The 16,618-nt window shown below is 40.9% G+C and overlaps 1 protein-coding gene and 1 pseudogene across 1 annotated transcript; one reads left to right on the top strand and one right to left on the bottom strand.

The window, feature by feature from the left end:
- Positions 1–378: 378 nt before the first annotated feature.
- LOC144371105 (vomeronasal type-1 receptor 4-like) lies at positions 379–1,305 on the top strand (annotated as a pseudogene).
- Positions 1,306–7,051: 5,746 nt separating this feature from the next.
- On the bottom strand, positions 7,052–16,431 carry LOC144371009 (vomeronasal type-1 receptor 4-like). Its single transcript, XM_078033072.1, has 2 exons — positions 15,500–16,431; positions 7,052–7,904 (listed from the first exon to the last, which is right to left on the bottom strand). The coding sequence occupies exons 1-2, from the start codon at positions 16,420–16,422 to the stop codon at positions 7,730–7,732; spliced, it is 1,098 nt and encodes a 365-aa protein (XP_077889198.1). The 5' UTR covers positions 16,423–16,431; the 3' UTR covers positions 7,052–7,729.
- Positions 16,432–16,618: the final 187 nt, after the last annotated feature.

Here is a 16,618-nt window from a genome sequence, read left to right as displayed (position 1 = left end):
TGTCTCTGTTTCTACTCAGGCAGCTTCAAGGCCCTTCTAGTCCCTAATCAGAGTGTTAATTTAGAGAGATGTTTAAACTCTTTGTACTCAAGTTCTGCTGGTCATTATGAAAAGACACTGTAGTGACTGCCTCATGTCATGAAGATTCAAGAATCACCATGTGCCACCTTCACAGCAGGAATTTATAGACTTCATACTTTTCTCTGTTCGCACAAACCACATTAAAACATGATGAAAAGGGGAAAATGTGAAGGAAATGTTATGAGCAGGAACTCTGGACAGTGGGCGATACTGAATTGTTGTTGACAGGACACATGCAGCCCAGGCCTCCTGTTCCCCTGCAGGACTCTCTGGATGGCACAGCAGGGAACTGGCAGGATGGCAGCCAGTGATGTGGCTGTAGGCATTATCTTCCTGGCACAGACTGTGGTTGGAGTTCTGGGCAACTCCTCTCTTCTCCTCCATTACCTGGTCCTTTACTTCACTGGGTTCAGGGTAAGACACACAGACTTGATTCTTCAGCACTTGCTTGTGGCCAATTTGTTAACTCTCCTGTGTAAAGGAGTTCCCCAGACAATGGAAGCTTTTGGAATGAAAGATTTCCTCAGTGATTTGGGGTGCAAGCTGCTTTTCTATCTTCACAGGGTGGGAAAAGGTATGTCCATTGGCAGCACCTGCCTCCTGAGTGTCTTCCAGGCCATTAAGATAAGCCCTGGAGACTCCAGGTGTTCAGAGCTTAAAGTGAAATCTCCCAAGTACATTGGTTTCTCCATACAACTGAGCTGGATTCTGTACATCTTTTTAAATGTTATGTTTCCTCTGGTCATGACAGGAAAAGGGAGTAACAGAAACATCACCAGTCTAAAAGATTAAGGATACTGTTCTGGTGTTAGTCATAATATAACCACAGACTCACTCTTTGCAGCATTGCTAACCTTCCCTGATGCCCTGTGTGTGGGGCTCATGCTCTGGGCCAGCAGCTCCATGGTGCTCATCCTGCACAGGCACAAGCAGAGAATGCAGCACATTCACAAGACCATCTCCCCCAGGTCTTCTCCTGAGTCCAGAGCCACTAAAATCATCCTTCTCCTGGTGAGCACCTTTGTCTCTTTGTACACAATTTCCTGCATCTGTCAGATTTGTCTGGCTCTGGTTCCAAATCCCACCTTGTTCCTGTTGAACACAACTGCAGTAATCACTGGGTGTTTCCCAGCTGTCAGCCCCTTTCTGCTCATGAGCAGCAACTCCAATGCATCCATGCTCTGGCTCACTTGGATAAGGAAAAGGAAAACCCTGTTACCATGAGAAACATGTAAATTGTTAGATTTGAAACAATCATTAATTTTTATCCATTCTTAACCACAAAATTGAAAGAGTAATTTATGCACAGTGATGTCACTTGTGAATGTGGTTTATATATACACACTTGTGTTTATATATGAGTGCACATCTATATTTTTGTGTGTAGATTCAGTTTATAGCCATCAAGCAATATTTCTGGAAAATTATTTGTAGCAAATGTAAATTTCTGTTTAAAAGTAATACTACTTAAAACTTTGATTTTTTTCCTCCTGATATCCTGGTTGATATTTTGTTAAAACAAATGGGCTATATTTTTTATTTATCTATTTTTATTTTTGTCTTACGTATGTTTCTTGGGGAAAATATCAAGGTGAACTTTGTCAAACAATCTTCATCTTTTGTCAGTGAAATTAGTCCTCTACATTTCACATAATATGGGACATACTGCGATACAATTGTATAACGTCTTCTTCATGACACAGGTTACATTAAATAATCTTTGTTTATTTCCACTGTGATGTTTTATAATATTACATTTTGCTTTTTAAAAAGCTTATCAGAACACAGACTTAATTAATACATTTACACTTTACATTGGCATTATAGGACACTAAAAATGATGTAATTCTATTACTGATATATATCTTTAAAACATTCTTATGAAGAAGTTGGGCATGCATAGCTCAACATAATTACACAAACCAGCCTCACACCTCACATGAAGCTTCTTGTGAAAAAAAACCTACCTTGATTTTTAAGATGACTCTTCTTGCCTTCCCTTAAATATCACCCAATGTGACCAGGATTTGACAGTCACCTCATTTGTATTGTACAAACAGAAACTCTTCAGTTTGCACTCTTTTATATTTGATTTAGAAAATCCAAAAACTTTTAAAATTTGTATTTCTACCTGTTATCGGTGATAGAATTAAACTGCAGGAATTTCAAATAGTTAATTTTAACAAACCTTTCATGATGTACTCGTGTTCTGATTTGGATACAATTTTTCATAAAGATTTATGATTTGAAAGCTTTGGCTCTGGTGTGATGTGTTGGGATGTCTGAACCTTTGAGAGGTGGAGGCAAGGAGATGGGGGTCGGGTCCTGGGGAGTTCACTCTTAAAGGGATAAGTGATGGTCTCCTGGAGTATACTGTAATGCTCTCAGGAGAATGGGTTGTCCTATAGACTGCAGCTGTCTCCACTCTCTGGTACACCTGTCCTTCCCTTAGGTCTCTTCTGCACATGCTCCCACCACTGTGATTCAGCTGGCTGTTAGGCCCTCACCAGAGCTGAGCACATGCTGGCACCATGCTCTTGAATCTCTAGAACTGTAAGCTAAATAAATTCTTTAATGAGAATCCTGTAAGAAAAATAAAAAGAGACACAGAGACAAGAAGCTGAGGCAGGAAAAATGGCATAAAGGCAGAGAGGCCAAACTGCCAAGCTTTATTTATATTGATAGGTTATTTAGGTTATTAATGCCATAACTACATTATTGTTTGGTGTTCCTTTATTCCCAGGATCTGTCTGCCTGAGATCAAGGTCGGGGCTGAGAGGACTCTAACACAGAGCCTCCTCATGCACGACATGGCTTCAGCAGCTAGGCCTTCTGTGTCTTTGAACAGAATTTTTCCCAGCAACAAGGCATTCTGTGTCTAGCACAGAAACTTCCTAGCCACAACATGCCACAGTCACGAAGCTATCAATGACCCTATCCCTAATACAGAACCCCTATGGAACCCAGTTGTAGATGATTGGTTAATGCAGCAGAAAGACATCAGTACAACATGAGAGAGTCTTTGTGTGTGGAACGTCAGGATCAGCTCTGGGAGGCATGTTCTACAATGTTTTGTCATGGTTTTTGTGGGCATCTCAGCTGGGGATGTGTACAGCGATGCCCTTGGTTTACACCTATGTACCTCTAGGATAGATTTCCTAAGAGGTTGACAGTCTTTGTATTAATTTCAACTCACTTTTTTCTTCTATTTTTACCATTATGCTTTTTAAAAAGAAGGAAAAATGCATTTAATAATTATAACATGAAGAATCATAGGAAATCATTTTGGAATTGAGTCAGGAAAAATAATGCTATTATAACATTTACATTTCTCAGATAAACTTGAAAAAAAAGATCACATATAAGGGCACTTTTTGTTGTTGCAGACTAACTTGAGAAGAATATTATGCAAAAAAATGATAAATAAAACAAAAATATCAATTGAAATTTATTCCTAATCAATGTTAAGAGATAGTTTGAAAGGTAACTAAAATCTATGATGATAGCAATCAGCAGGATTAGGACTGCTTTGTTAAACATTTAGAACTACATTTCTACTCTCTCTGTTACCTATAAGTGGGTCATAAAACTAATTTCCATTTTTGCAGATGAATTAAAAAATAACATATTTGATGTCTCTTTTAGCAATTCCTTTTTTCAACTACACTTTTCACTCAATAAAGGTTAACGTTATGGTCCTGAACAATTTCTACACACAAAACACCTTTAAATAACTTCTGATTTCATTTAATGCATCCTCTCACTTATGTATCAATGAGGATTAATTTGAGCATGCATACACATACATGGCATACATACATGTATAGATGAGCCAGTTCATCTCTATGATAAGCTAGATATTGTGTGAGGTGCACTTTGGTCTTTCTGGACACCCTCCTCTGTGTCAAAGAAGGCAGACAGAGGGTGCTGCAGATGCCTTGAGGCTGTAAGAGGGTCCTCCTCATCTGTTAACCCTCATCACTAGGTCTCCTCACCACAGGTACATGCACATCTTCTTCCCATATAGCACTGGCTCTAAGGTAACTTCTGTATAAAACTAAACTAAATATAGAACTGAATCATTTGGAGCTAGGGATATAGTTCAGTTGGTAGAGTGCTTGCCTTGCATGCACAAGACCTTGGGTTCAATTCGCAGCACCACACTAAAAAAAAGAGAAAAAAGAAAAAAATAAAGGGAGAGAGAGAGAGAGAGAGAGAGAGAGAGAGAGAGAGAGAGAGAGAGAGAGAACTGGATCATTTTTGTACAATCCACTCACTAGTTAGATGGAAGTTGGGTGGTTTATGGTACTGTCTATTACCACTCAGCCACTTCTAAGACTACCCTCTACCACTGATAAAAAGATAAAAATAAAATTAGGCACACATTTAACTTCTGCATGCCCAAGTTCTCCTGGTTTTTGTATAAATTAGTCTTAGCAGTGCCTCATGACTGTGAAAATTCCAGAGAAAGAAATAAAGGGCAGTCAAAATGGGCAATAGCATATCAAACTGTCACTGTTTCCATGAGAGATGGTCTTACATATAGTAAAATCCAAATGCCAATTTTTGTTTTGTTTTGATGTGAATGTCTGGAAAGGTAATGGGAACTTTATGATATGACAACATCTTCTCCCAACATGGCTGCTGGCATCCCCAGGAGTGAAGGAGAAAATTCAAGGCTCTCCAGCAAAAGGGATGAGGCAGTTTAAGAAAAGTCCTGCTGAGGCCCACAGGCTCTTCCTCAGTGCTGCTCTTCTGTGGTGCCTCCCATTGCCATGGACTCTCTCCTGCTGCCAGGCTGAATCAGCCAAGGTGGAATACCCTTTGTTCCTGTTCTGAAACTTGGCACTCTGTCTTCCTGACCAGACTTCACCATCTGCACATTACTGTGCATGCAAACAGGATTGCTCCTGGGGTGACATTCCAGATGTCATTGACGAGCACCTACCCCAGCCCTGGAAAGTCACAGAGGGACTGCCCCCAGCTATAAGATGTGGATCAGAAGGTGTGGCTAAGAACTGAGAAATAGTGCAGTGTGCAGATGCCAGGTTTCCTAGATCCATCCAGAAAATATTCACTGAAATTACAAGTTAGCTTATTACCTGAGTTCTGTTCTTACCTCCAAGCTTAACACATTTCCATGTGAACATGTGTCATGGAGGAATAGTGGTCATTATTGTCTGGAGAGAAGGAGGCTATATTTTTGGAAAAAGTGCCACCACTGCATCCTCTTATTTGGGAGCATTTCTTTGAAACATTCTTCAATGTCAATTTGTTCTGCAGCCAATGGCAGAATGCAGAATTATCTAATTTATTACTACTATAGAATTCATTTTTGATTCACCTTCCTTGTGGCCCCTCCCTCTCTCCCTGTCCCTCTGCTTCCTTGCTACAATTAGAGGAGCAGCTCCCCTCTACCACACTCTTCCCCGTGTGTTCTGCCTCCCCCTGAGCCCACAGCAATGGAGCCAGCCTCCTGTGGACTGAGACCTGAGATCCATGAACCAAAATGAACTTTTCCTCCTCTGAGTTGTTCTTTTTGGGTATTTGGTCTTAGCAATGAAAATCTGACTAAACCAGAAATTGGTAGCAAAAAGCAGTGCTGCTGCTATGACTAACCTGAGCAAAAGAAAAAAATACAGAGCAGTTGAATTAGGCAAGAGGAAGTGAAACTGTCAGTGTTTGCACATGAGACGATTTTACATATCAGAAAACCAAAAGACTCTCAAAAACTACTAGACCTAATAAACAATATTAGTTTCTGCATGTAAATCAACACACAAAACTGAGTAGCAAATTATATGAAATGGAAATCAGGAAAGCAATATCATTCCAATAGCTATAAAAATGGTCTCAAAATAAATTTGACCCAAGATTTCAAAACTTTAAAACATGGATTTTAAAAATAAATTAAAGAAGATGCAATTTGTGAAAAGACATCCGATATACATAGATTAGAAAAGTGAATTTAGTTAAGGTGTCCATTATATTTTGAGTAATCTACAGATACAATTCAATCTCTATGAAAATATCCATTGAACTTCACATAACTATTAAAAATAATTTAAGAAATTATTTGAACCCTGAAAGTAGCAGAATACCCAAAGCAATCTTGAGTAAAAAGAACAAAGCAGATAGCGTGACGCAACCTGACTTTAAAATATACTGCAAATCTGTAGGAATCAGTACAGCCAGGTGTTGGCATGAAGTCAGACACACAGACCAGTGGGACAGAATAGAGAGCCCAGAAGTTAGCCCAGGCCTCCATAGCCAATTAACTGACCTTCCACAGCAGTGCCAAGAAGTTGCACTGGATAAAGGACAACTTTTTAAACTGATGGTCGAGGGGAAATTGAGTGTCCACATGCTGACAAACAATGACACCCTGTGCAAAAAAATCAATGCAAAGTGGAGAGAAAACCTGAATGTAATAAAATATACTGTGAAATAGGTATGTTTAGCCTGATTGTAAAATCACCAAATATGGACATTGTGTGGAAGTTTCCTTGTGAACAACCACATGGTAAGCACATCACAGCTGGTACAAAACTGAATCACTGTATATGGACAGTATGTCTTGAAAATAATTCAAAATGCTGCTTCTGCATCATAGCACCCACTTAGAACTACCAAAATAATCGGAATTAGACACTCACATATTACTTAGTTTTTTTAAATTGCCATTTATCAGAAAACAAGTGACAAACAAGTACAGGGTGCCTCAATTCAAAATGCATGGAATTTATTTTTTTCATGAAAAAATACAAAAGATAAAAATATAAAACTAGATTTTAAGACATAAACTGTAATATCCTAGTGGTTCTCTTATAATCTGGAAGCTTTCGACTTTCAAAGCTGTTTTTCAGTTTGTTTTGATATTTTTAGCAGAAGTGTTTTTTTTAATTCTGGAAATGTGGGTAATACCAGATGAGCAATACCTTCAAACAGTATAAAGGAAGATAAAAATTCTTTTTTCTTATAATACCAGAAAGAGCCTCAGATGTTTCTGATAAGTTAAAAAGACAAAGTCAATTTTGATTATTTTTATTTCTTTCCTCTTCTAAAATGTTCTCAATAATATCAGAGCTTATGGTTCCTCCACAGATAGTACTTGCTGCTAAAGAAATTTTATACCTCAAAATTTTAAAATCCCACCAAAAACACAGTGGAAGTGTTTTTTTGTGTTTTGTCTTTTTTTTGCTTTGACATTTTTAAAATATAACACTTTAGGTGGAGTGATTTAGGAAAGATTGCAGAATAAGAGGTTTTTAATCTTACTCTCCTGCAAAAGCTTTGATCTTTTGACAACTCCTCACTGAGTAGAAAAAAGACCTTTTTGGGAGTCCAGATGTACAGTGCAGATATTTGGACAAGTAATTGTAAAACAAACAAACACATAACAACAAAAACTAAAATAGCCAGTCTTCAGGGTTAAGAAATTCCATTTCCCCTTTATATGTATTCTTGCCCAGTAACGCATAGCAGTGAGGGCTTTCTGTTTTTCCATGGGGGAGAGAAAAATATATTGTATAAACAGTTGGTGGCCCACTGACCGAGAGTCCTCTTCCTCCTTTGCCACTTTCAACACGGAGGATGAGGTGCACTGAGTGGTTAGGAGAGTGTGAGCAGCAATGAGAAGTTCTGAGCACTACTGGTAACTGTGAGGGCTCCTCTGCAGGTCTGCCGACAGCTGATGGGGCCCCTCATCCTTGGGCCAGCCCGATTGCCCATGAAGTGCTCCAGATGCTTCACCTGCCTCACTTCCCACACTGAGCACTCCCCAGTGGAGAGTGAGTGAAAGCTTCTCCATTAGAGAGATGGCCCTTCTTCAGACCTGGCAAAAGAGGAGAAGAGTGTGTATTTCAGGACATACCCTAGGGAAATCCAACAGAAGGCAATAAGCTCTAGCTTGGTTTTAGGATCTGGGGAGATGATATAGAGTCCTCCCCACTGCCCAGCTTCCCCCAAGGTATAGTTGACAAGTACATCTGTGAAAAATCAAATACAAAAACATATCAAAAAGATAGTGCACCACAATCAAGTAGGGTTCATCCCAGATATGCAAGGTTGGCTCAAAATATGGAAATTGATATATGTAATTCATCACATCAATAAACTCAAAGATAAAAATCAAATGATCATCTCAAGAGATGCAGAGAAAAAATTTCACAAATGCAGCACCCCTTCATGTTCAAAACATTAGAAAAACTAGGGATATCAGGAGAATATCTCCACATTGTAAAAGCTATCTATGCTAGGCCCCAGGCCAACGTCATTCTCAATGAAGAAAAATTGAAAGCATTCCCTCTAAACACTGGAACAAGACAGGATGCCCTTTTTCACCACTTCTATTTAACATAGTTCTTGAAACACTGGCCAAAGAAATTAGACAGATGAAGGAAATTAAAGGGATATGAATAGTAAAAGAAGAACTTAAAATATCACTATATGCCAACAACATGATTCTATCCTAGAAAACCAAAACATTCCACCAGAAATCTTCTAGAGCTAACAAATGAATTCAGCAAAGTAGCAGGATTTAAAATCAACAGCATAAATCAAAAGCATTTCCATATATCAGTGACAAATCCTCAAAACAGAAACTAGGAAAACCATGCCATTTACAATAGACTCAAAATAAAATACAAAAAAATACTTGGAATCAATTAGAGGTGAAAAACCTCTACAATGAAAACTACAGAATGCTAAACAAATAAATTAATGAAGACCTTAGAAAATAGAAAGTTATACCTTTTTCTTGGATAGACAGAATTTATATTGTCAAAAGACCATACTACCAAAAGCACTATACAGATTCAAAGCAATCTCAGTGAAAATCCCAATGACTTTCCTCATAGAAGTAGTAAAAGCAATCATGAAATTCATCTAAAAAATCAGAAACCCAGAATAGATAAATCAGTCCCTAACAAGAGGAGTGAAGCTGGTGGCACTACTATTCGAGACCTTAAATTATACTATAGAGCAATAGTAACAAAAATGACATGATATCAGCACTCAAATATACCTGTAGACCAATGGTACAGAATAGAAGACACAGAGGCTAACCCACATAACCACAGTTATCTTATATTAGACAAAGGCACCAAAAACATATATTGGAGAAAAGATAGCCTCTTAAACAAATGGTGCTTAGAAAACTGGAAATCACATCTAACAAAATGCAATTAAACCTCTATTTCTCATCATGCACAAAACTCAACTCAAAGTGGATCAAGAACCTAGGAATTAAACAAGAGACATTGTGCGTAATGGAAGAAAAAGTAGGCCCAAATCTCCATCAGGTCGGATTAGGCCCCAACTTCCTTAATAAGACTCCTATAGTGCAAGAATTAAAACCAAAATTCAATAAATGCGATGGATTCAAACTAAAGTTTCTTCTCAGCAAAAAAAAAAAAAACAATCAGTGAGATGAATAGAGAGCCTACAGATGAGATCTGTAGCACAAGCTACAGATCTTTAGCACAAGCACATCAGATACAGCACTAATCTCTAGGATATATAAATCACTCAAAAACCTTAACACAAAAAACCCAATCAATAAATGGGCCAAGGAACTGAATAGACACTTCTCAGAATATATATATAATTATTTAGCATTTCTAGCAATTAGAGAAATGCAAATCAAAACTACTCTAAGATATAATCTCACTCCTGTCAGAATTGCAGTCATCAAGAATACAAATAACAATTAAGTGTTGGTGAGGATGTGGGGGAAAAGGCACACTCATACATTACTGGTGAGACTGCAAATTGGTGCAGGCAATATGGAAAGCAGTGTGAAGAATCTTTAGAAAACTTGAAATGGAACCATCATTTGACCCAGCTCTCCTACTGTTCAGTTTATATCCAAAGGTCTTAAAAACAGCATACTACAGAGATTCAGTCACATCAATGTTTATAGCAACACATTTCACAATAGCTAAATTGTAGAACCAAACCAGATGCCCTTTGTAGATGAATGGATAAGAAAACTTTGGTATACATACACAATGGAATATTACTCAGCATTAAAAGAGAATAAATTAATGGCATTTGCAGGTAAATGGATAGAGTTGGAGAATATAATGCTAAGTTAACCAATCCCTCCAAAAAACAAATATCTTGCTCATGGATTGGTAGAATTAATATTATTAACATGGCCATACTGCCAAAAGCACTTTACAAATTCAATGCAATTCCCATCAAAATACCAATGGCATTCCTTGCAGAAATAGAAAAAGCAATCATGAAATTCATCTGGAAAAACAAGAAATCCAGAATAGCTAAAGTAATTCTAAGCAGGAAGAGTGAAATCGGTGGTATCGTGATTCCAGATTTTAAACTATACTACAGAGCAATAGTAACAAAAACAGCATGGTACTTGCACCAAAACAGGCTGGTAGACCAATTTTACAAAATAGAGGACAAAAAGACAAATTCACAAAATTACAACTACCTTATATTAGACAAAGGTGCTAAAACCATGTAATGGAGAAAGGATAGCATCTTCAACAAATGGTGCTGGGAGAACTGGAAATCCATATGCAAGAAAATGAAATTGAATCCCTTTCTCTCACCATGCACAAAACTCAACTCAAAATGGATCAAGGAGCTAGGAATCAGACCGGAGTCTCTGTGTCTAATAGAAGATAAAGTTGGCCCCAATCTTCATCACGTGGCCCTAATCTTCACCCCAAATTTCTTAATAAGACACCTATAGCACAAGAGTTAAAACCAAGAATCAACAAATGGGACGAATTCAAACTAAAAAGTTTTTTCTCCGCAAGAGTAATAATATGCTAGGTGAATAGGGACCTTACATCCTGGGAACAAATTTTTACCCCTCAAACATCAGGTAGAGCTCTAATCTCTAGAGTATACAAAGAACTCAAAAGTTAAACAAAAAAAGCAAATAACCCAATCAACAAATGGGCCAAGGACTTGAAAAGAAACTTCTCAGAAGAGGATATACAATCAATCAATAAATATATGAAAAAAAAATGCTCACCATCTCTAGCAGTCAGAGAAATGCAAATTAAAACTATTCTAAGATACCATCTCACTCCAATAAGAATGGCAGCCATTACAAAGTCAAACAACAAAAGTGCTGGCGAGGATGCGGGGAAAATGTTACACTCATACATTGCTGGTGGGACTGCAAATTTGTGTAGCCAATTTGGAAAGCAGTATGGAGATTCCTTGGAAATCTGGGAATGAAACCACCATTTGACTCAGCTATTCCCCTTCTCAGACTATACCCAAGAGACCTAAAAAGAGCATATTACAGGGACACAGCCACATCAATGTTTATAGCAGCACAATTCACAATAGCTAGAATGTGGAACCAACCTAGATGCCCTTCAATAGATGAATGGATTTAAAAAATGTGGAATTTATACACAATGGAATATTTCTCAGCACTAAAAAATAACAAGATCATGGCATTTTCTGGAAAATGGATTGCATTAGAGCAGATTATGCTAAGTGAAGTCAGCCAATCCCTAAAAAACAAATGCCGAATGACTTCTCTGATATAAGGGGGGTGACTCAAAATGGGATAGGAAGGAAAAGCATGAGAAGAAGACTACCACTAAATGGGGAAGAGAGGTGGGAGGGAAAAAGAGGGAGAAGGGGAGTTGCACAGAAGATGGAAGGACAACCTCATTGTTATACAGAATACATATATGATGTTGTAATGAGAAATAGAAAAAAAAGTATGTCATATTAGATTGGATAAAGAGAAAGGATGGGAGAGGAGGGGAGGAGTAGGGAGGATAGGAAGGGCAGCAGAATAGAATAGACAATATGATTGATGTATGTACATTCCATGTATGTATTATATGTCAAAATATATTCTGCTGTCATGTATGACTAAAAAAAAAATTTTAAAAATTAAAAAACAAGAAGTAGGTAAAAAATACAGCTCCTGCTCATTCTCTACTGGATGTGTGTGTGTGCGTGTGTCTTTCTTTATGCATCTCTGCTGTACCAGGAATTACAGAGTGTCAGCGGGTTCTGACAGTGGCCCTTGGGAAATTAGGTAAGGTGCCTAGTAACCCTGGGAGGACATGCTAAGCCCTGGACAGTGGATCCCAGTGACAGTGTCCACATGCAGCAAGGCAGCATAGTGGACCTGGGGCAAGACTGGGTGGTGCACTTAGCTGAGTGCCATAGGGCTAGGGTCAGAGGACCCTGTGGGAAGCAGTGGAATCATGTGCAGTCCAATGTCCTCCAGCACCTGGGGTTCATTTTTCTGTGAACCCCAGGGAAGCTGTTCTGTAGACAGGGGGGATAGCGATTGGGTTGTGGGGTCACTGCTCATTAATCCATTGAGGGAATCATTACTGTGGGGCTTCCTTGAGCAGTGTGCTGACTGGTTTGGTGTATCCACTGGCTCCAAGCACATGTGAAACCCTGTGAGCCTGAGAACATGCATCTCAGGATGTGTAGGTCTAGCCTGAGAAGTCAGCAGATGGCTTATATCGGTCATCCAGACAGCCCTACACTGAGCCCAGGAAGGAGCGGACACCCAGGTAGGTCACAATTTTGAAAATAGCCTTTTCAAGCCAGGGGTCAGGCCTGGATGCTCCTCCTCTGCCCTGAGTATCTGATGGGGCACAATATATACAACAGGTGCCAAGCTAAAGGGAACAGTGTGTGCTGCAGAGTCGGGCTCTGGGAGGAAAGGAGACCCTTGAGGTTCACTCCCTTACACGTCTGGCTACATCCTCCATCCCTCCATTGCTGTGACCTTTGGAAATCCATAAGCCTTCATTGTCCTTCACTTCCTCCCACCCTTTCTAAAATATATTCCCTGGACCCACATTCTGTCACATTTTTGAAAAACAAAGAAACAACAGCAACAACCAGGACAAAACACAAACCTTTTTTCCCTGTTCCAAGGACCACAGTCTGACCACAATCCTCCTCGCCTTCAGTGGCTCCTGCAAACTCTGTCACCTGTCTTCCTTCCCCTTCTCTGTATCCACTCCCAAATCTAGTGTCAGCCTGTTCCTTGTGTCCTCTGCCTGACACCCTCAAATCCACAGTGCTCAACCTCCTGGTACCTCCCTCCTCTGTGAAGTGCATGCTGCCCCTGACCACCATCCACCACCCTGCAGCCCTGCCCCTTGCTCCTGGTGCTTCAGTGCACTCACAACCAGGCTCCTCTCCCTCAGGCTCCCTCCCTTCCTGTGCACATCCTTCCTCCCTCCCCATGTCTGTCCCCTCCCCAGGCTCCACCTCCTTTGCTTACATTGTGGATCCACCTCAGTCACTGTCCACCAAGGTGGGCTCCTCCTCTCCTGATCTTTGCCCACAGCAGGTCTCCACATGCTTCCCACTGACCATTGGCCCCCATTGCCAATGTCTTGTGTTGCCATCACTCCCTTGTTCCTGTCACCTTGCCATCCACCCACCTGGAACCCAGTGGGTTTATGCCTGTGCCTTCCTGGACCACTCTTCCCTTTGTAGTCATAGCCTGGCATTGGCCTTAACCTTGGAGCAACAGGTGACATGCTTCTGCCTTTCCCCCTCTCTCCCCTCCATCATCTTTAGGCCTGGCCCTCCAGGCTCACTGCTCCACCATCTCACATCTGTCATCCATTTCTCTGTGCCCTCTGTCACTCTTGTCCATCACACAGCCGTGCTCTGTCCCTCCCTCAACACTTCACTGTTAACAGTGGCCCTGGGTGTTTTTAGTAAATGCCCTTGAGTGCCGGGGCTCACAGGTGAGGGAGTGCTGAGGCAGCCACTGGAGGAAGGTGAGAGCTGGGCCTCTCAGCAAGCCTCCAGGCAGGTTCCAGAGTGAGCATTCCCCAGGATGTGCAGGGCCAGCTCCACCCCTCTCCTCATCCCTGGGCCTCCCTTTATATCCTCTGCATTCTCATCACGTGAAAGGTCCTTGTTGGGAAGAGTCTGTTCATTCCACTGGTAAACCCACTGCTGTTGGGGCTCGTTTCACTTCTTGGAAACCCAGCATTTACCACCTCACTTCCCTACCTTCTAAATATTGACATTTCTTAGGAACTTACCACAACACTGAGGGGTTTGCCATATCAGAATCCCCTCTGTACCCAACTCACCTTTTCCATAAAATTAGACTTTGCCTTAAATAAATGAAGCCTTAAAACTCAAGCTCTTTCACACATTCCCCAAAGAGTCCACTTTCAACAGAAAAACCTCAGTGACTCATGTGGCCTTCTCAGAAGATATCACATGGGTGACAGGCAGGGACAGAGTTACTAGGTCATAGAGTGTATATCAATAAATGTTCCTATAATTATTGCTTTTAACCAAAGTCCCTCCAGGACGCTGTCACCCAGGGAGCCTCATGTATCTTCCCCTCCCCTTTGCAGGTCTCCACCTGTGGGACCTGCTGTGACACTTCTCACAACCCTGCCTGCACCAGCAACTGCACTGTTTATAGAGGAATCGAATCTCCTAAGACTACAACCTAGCACAAATACATGAATATATTCTGATTCACAAAGCTGTAAGTGCTATTTTAAAAAGCATAGTTAAGACATGCCCATCTATCCTCCTGTTTTGAAAGACAGCTGTGGGTGTTTTCACAAAATGTGAAAGTGAGAGATTACACTGCAACCCTTGAACAGATCCCAGCAGAAGACAGCAGAAGACGTGCGCTTCCTAGATAGAACCCAGGGCTTCCTTCCTGTGGCACCACAGGCAGCAGGAGCACTGTGCTCCCACCAGCCTTCCTCTCTTCTGCCAACTTCAGTCTGGCTGTGTGGGGTGGCCCAGGTGGACGCTGCACAGGAAAGGAGTTTGCATCACATCACAAGATCCCTGCATTTAGGGAGACAAATATTGTAAGGAGAACTGCTAACACACCTGCCTTGTTCCTTGCACTGGAGAGAGATATATTTATTTCACTGTGCAGTAAACAGTTCTCTCTTTATTCCAATAGCTAATGCTGAATCTCTCTTCACAAGCTCTGTTTTCACAGGAATCCAACAAAAGACAATTTGGAACAGAAAGTTTCTGGGAGTTATGAACTTACTGGCGATGCTAAGGAGAATTATCCTCCCACAAAGTCCACCCTCATTTCTCCACTGCATTTGCTCCAGGCCAACTTTCCAGGAGAACAGCACTTGATTCAAATGACCTGGAAGGACTGGGGACTCATCCATTCCATTTGCCCAACAGGAACTAGTGAACATGATGTGAAAACATGCAATCAAGTACTTATGATACAATGGGGCAACGTTTGAGTTGTATTCTAATGCTGGGGACTGAACCCTGGGTGCTTTACCACTGAGCTTCATCTCCAGCTCTTTTCTTTCTCATTTCTGAGACAGGGCCTAACTTGCTGAGGCTGGCCTTTAAGTTGGGTTGCTCCTGCCTCAGCTCCCTGATTGCCGGGGTTTCATGCACATGCCACAGCACCCAGCAGGACTCTGTATTCTTTATGCAGATGAAACAGAGCCTGGATAAAGTGGATACAGTGGACTCACGGCTCATGAGAATAAAGGGGCTGACGGTGGGGAAACACACTGCTATTAGGTCATTGGTGTCCACCAGCCACCCTGTGGGGATGGAAAATAGACCAATATGAACGTTCAATAGGGAGGAGAGGGTGTGGAAAGTCACAAAGGTGCCCACCAGGACAAGGATTCTCTGGGTGGCTCTGGACTCTGGGGATGTTCTGGAGGAAACTTTGATGTTGTGAATGTGCTGAACCCTCTGCTTGTGCCTGTTCAGAAGGAGAACCATGGAGCCACTGGACCAGATCATGAGCATGGAAAAGACAACCTCAGGAAATACAAATAAGGCTGCATATAACAAGTTGGTTATTTTGTCACGACCTGCAGAAGAACAGTACCCAAAATCTCTTTTCTCTGTCAGGTTTTCACTACTCCATTTGCTAAGCATATAGAGAGGAAAAATGGAATTCACCACTAAGTACACGATCCAGCAGAGGGAAATGGAGAAGCCAATGTACTTGGGAGCTCTTCCTTTGAGATCCTTCCAACAGGAGTTCATGGGGCTGATGGTGATGTTCTGGAATATGCTCAAGAGGCAGGTGATGAATATGGAAACACTCCTGCCCACCCGCTGAATGTACAAAACAAGTTTGCATTCAAGGTCATTGAAGAAATGCTTCAAACCAAAAGCTGTGATTGTCTGGGGGATCCCTTTAGAGAGAATGACCAAGGAGTTGGCTATAATTAGGTGCTTGAGAATCATATCTGTGGACTTTAAAGTACACTCATTGTAGGAAAGGACTAAATAATAATAAAACAGAGAGAAATTTCCCAGGATTCCAACAGCAACCTGTGTTAAGAACATCAGTCCTATTGCCACATTCCAGGAGGTCATATTTTCATTCAGCAAATCATCCTTTACATTATGGCAACAGTCATTCCTCTGAGCAAAATGACTCATTAACAAAACCTGTACCCAGCACCATTGTGAGCACCTGTATCTGCTTGCTAACTGCAAAGCTGAGGCAGAAGAATCACTGCAGCACAGAAATTTCAAGCCAGCCTGAGCAATATAATGAGATTCCATTCTT

This window comes from Ictidomys tridecemlineatus, chromosome 15 (assembly GCF_052094955.1).
Source record: "Ictidomys tridecemlineatus isolate mIctTri1 chromosome 15, mIctTri1.hap1, whole genome shotgun sequence".
Lineage (NCBI taxonomy): Eukaryota > Metazoa > Chordata > Mammalia > Rodentia > Sciuridae > Ictidomys > Ictidomys tridecemlineatus.
Note: the sequence above shows the minus strand (reverse complement) of the source record. Positions and strands in the feature narration are given on the sequence as shown.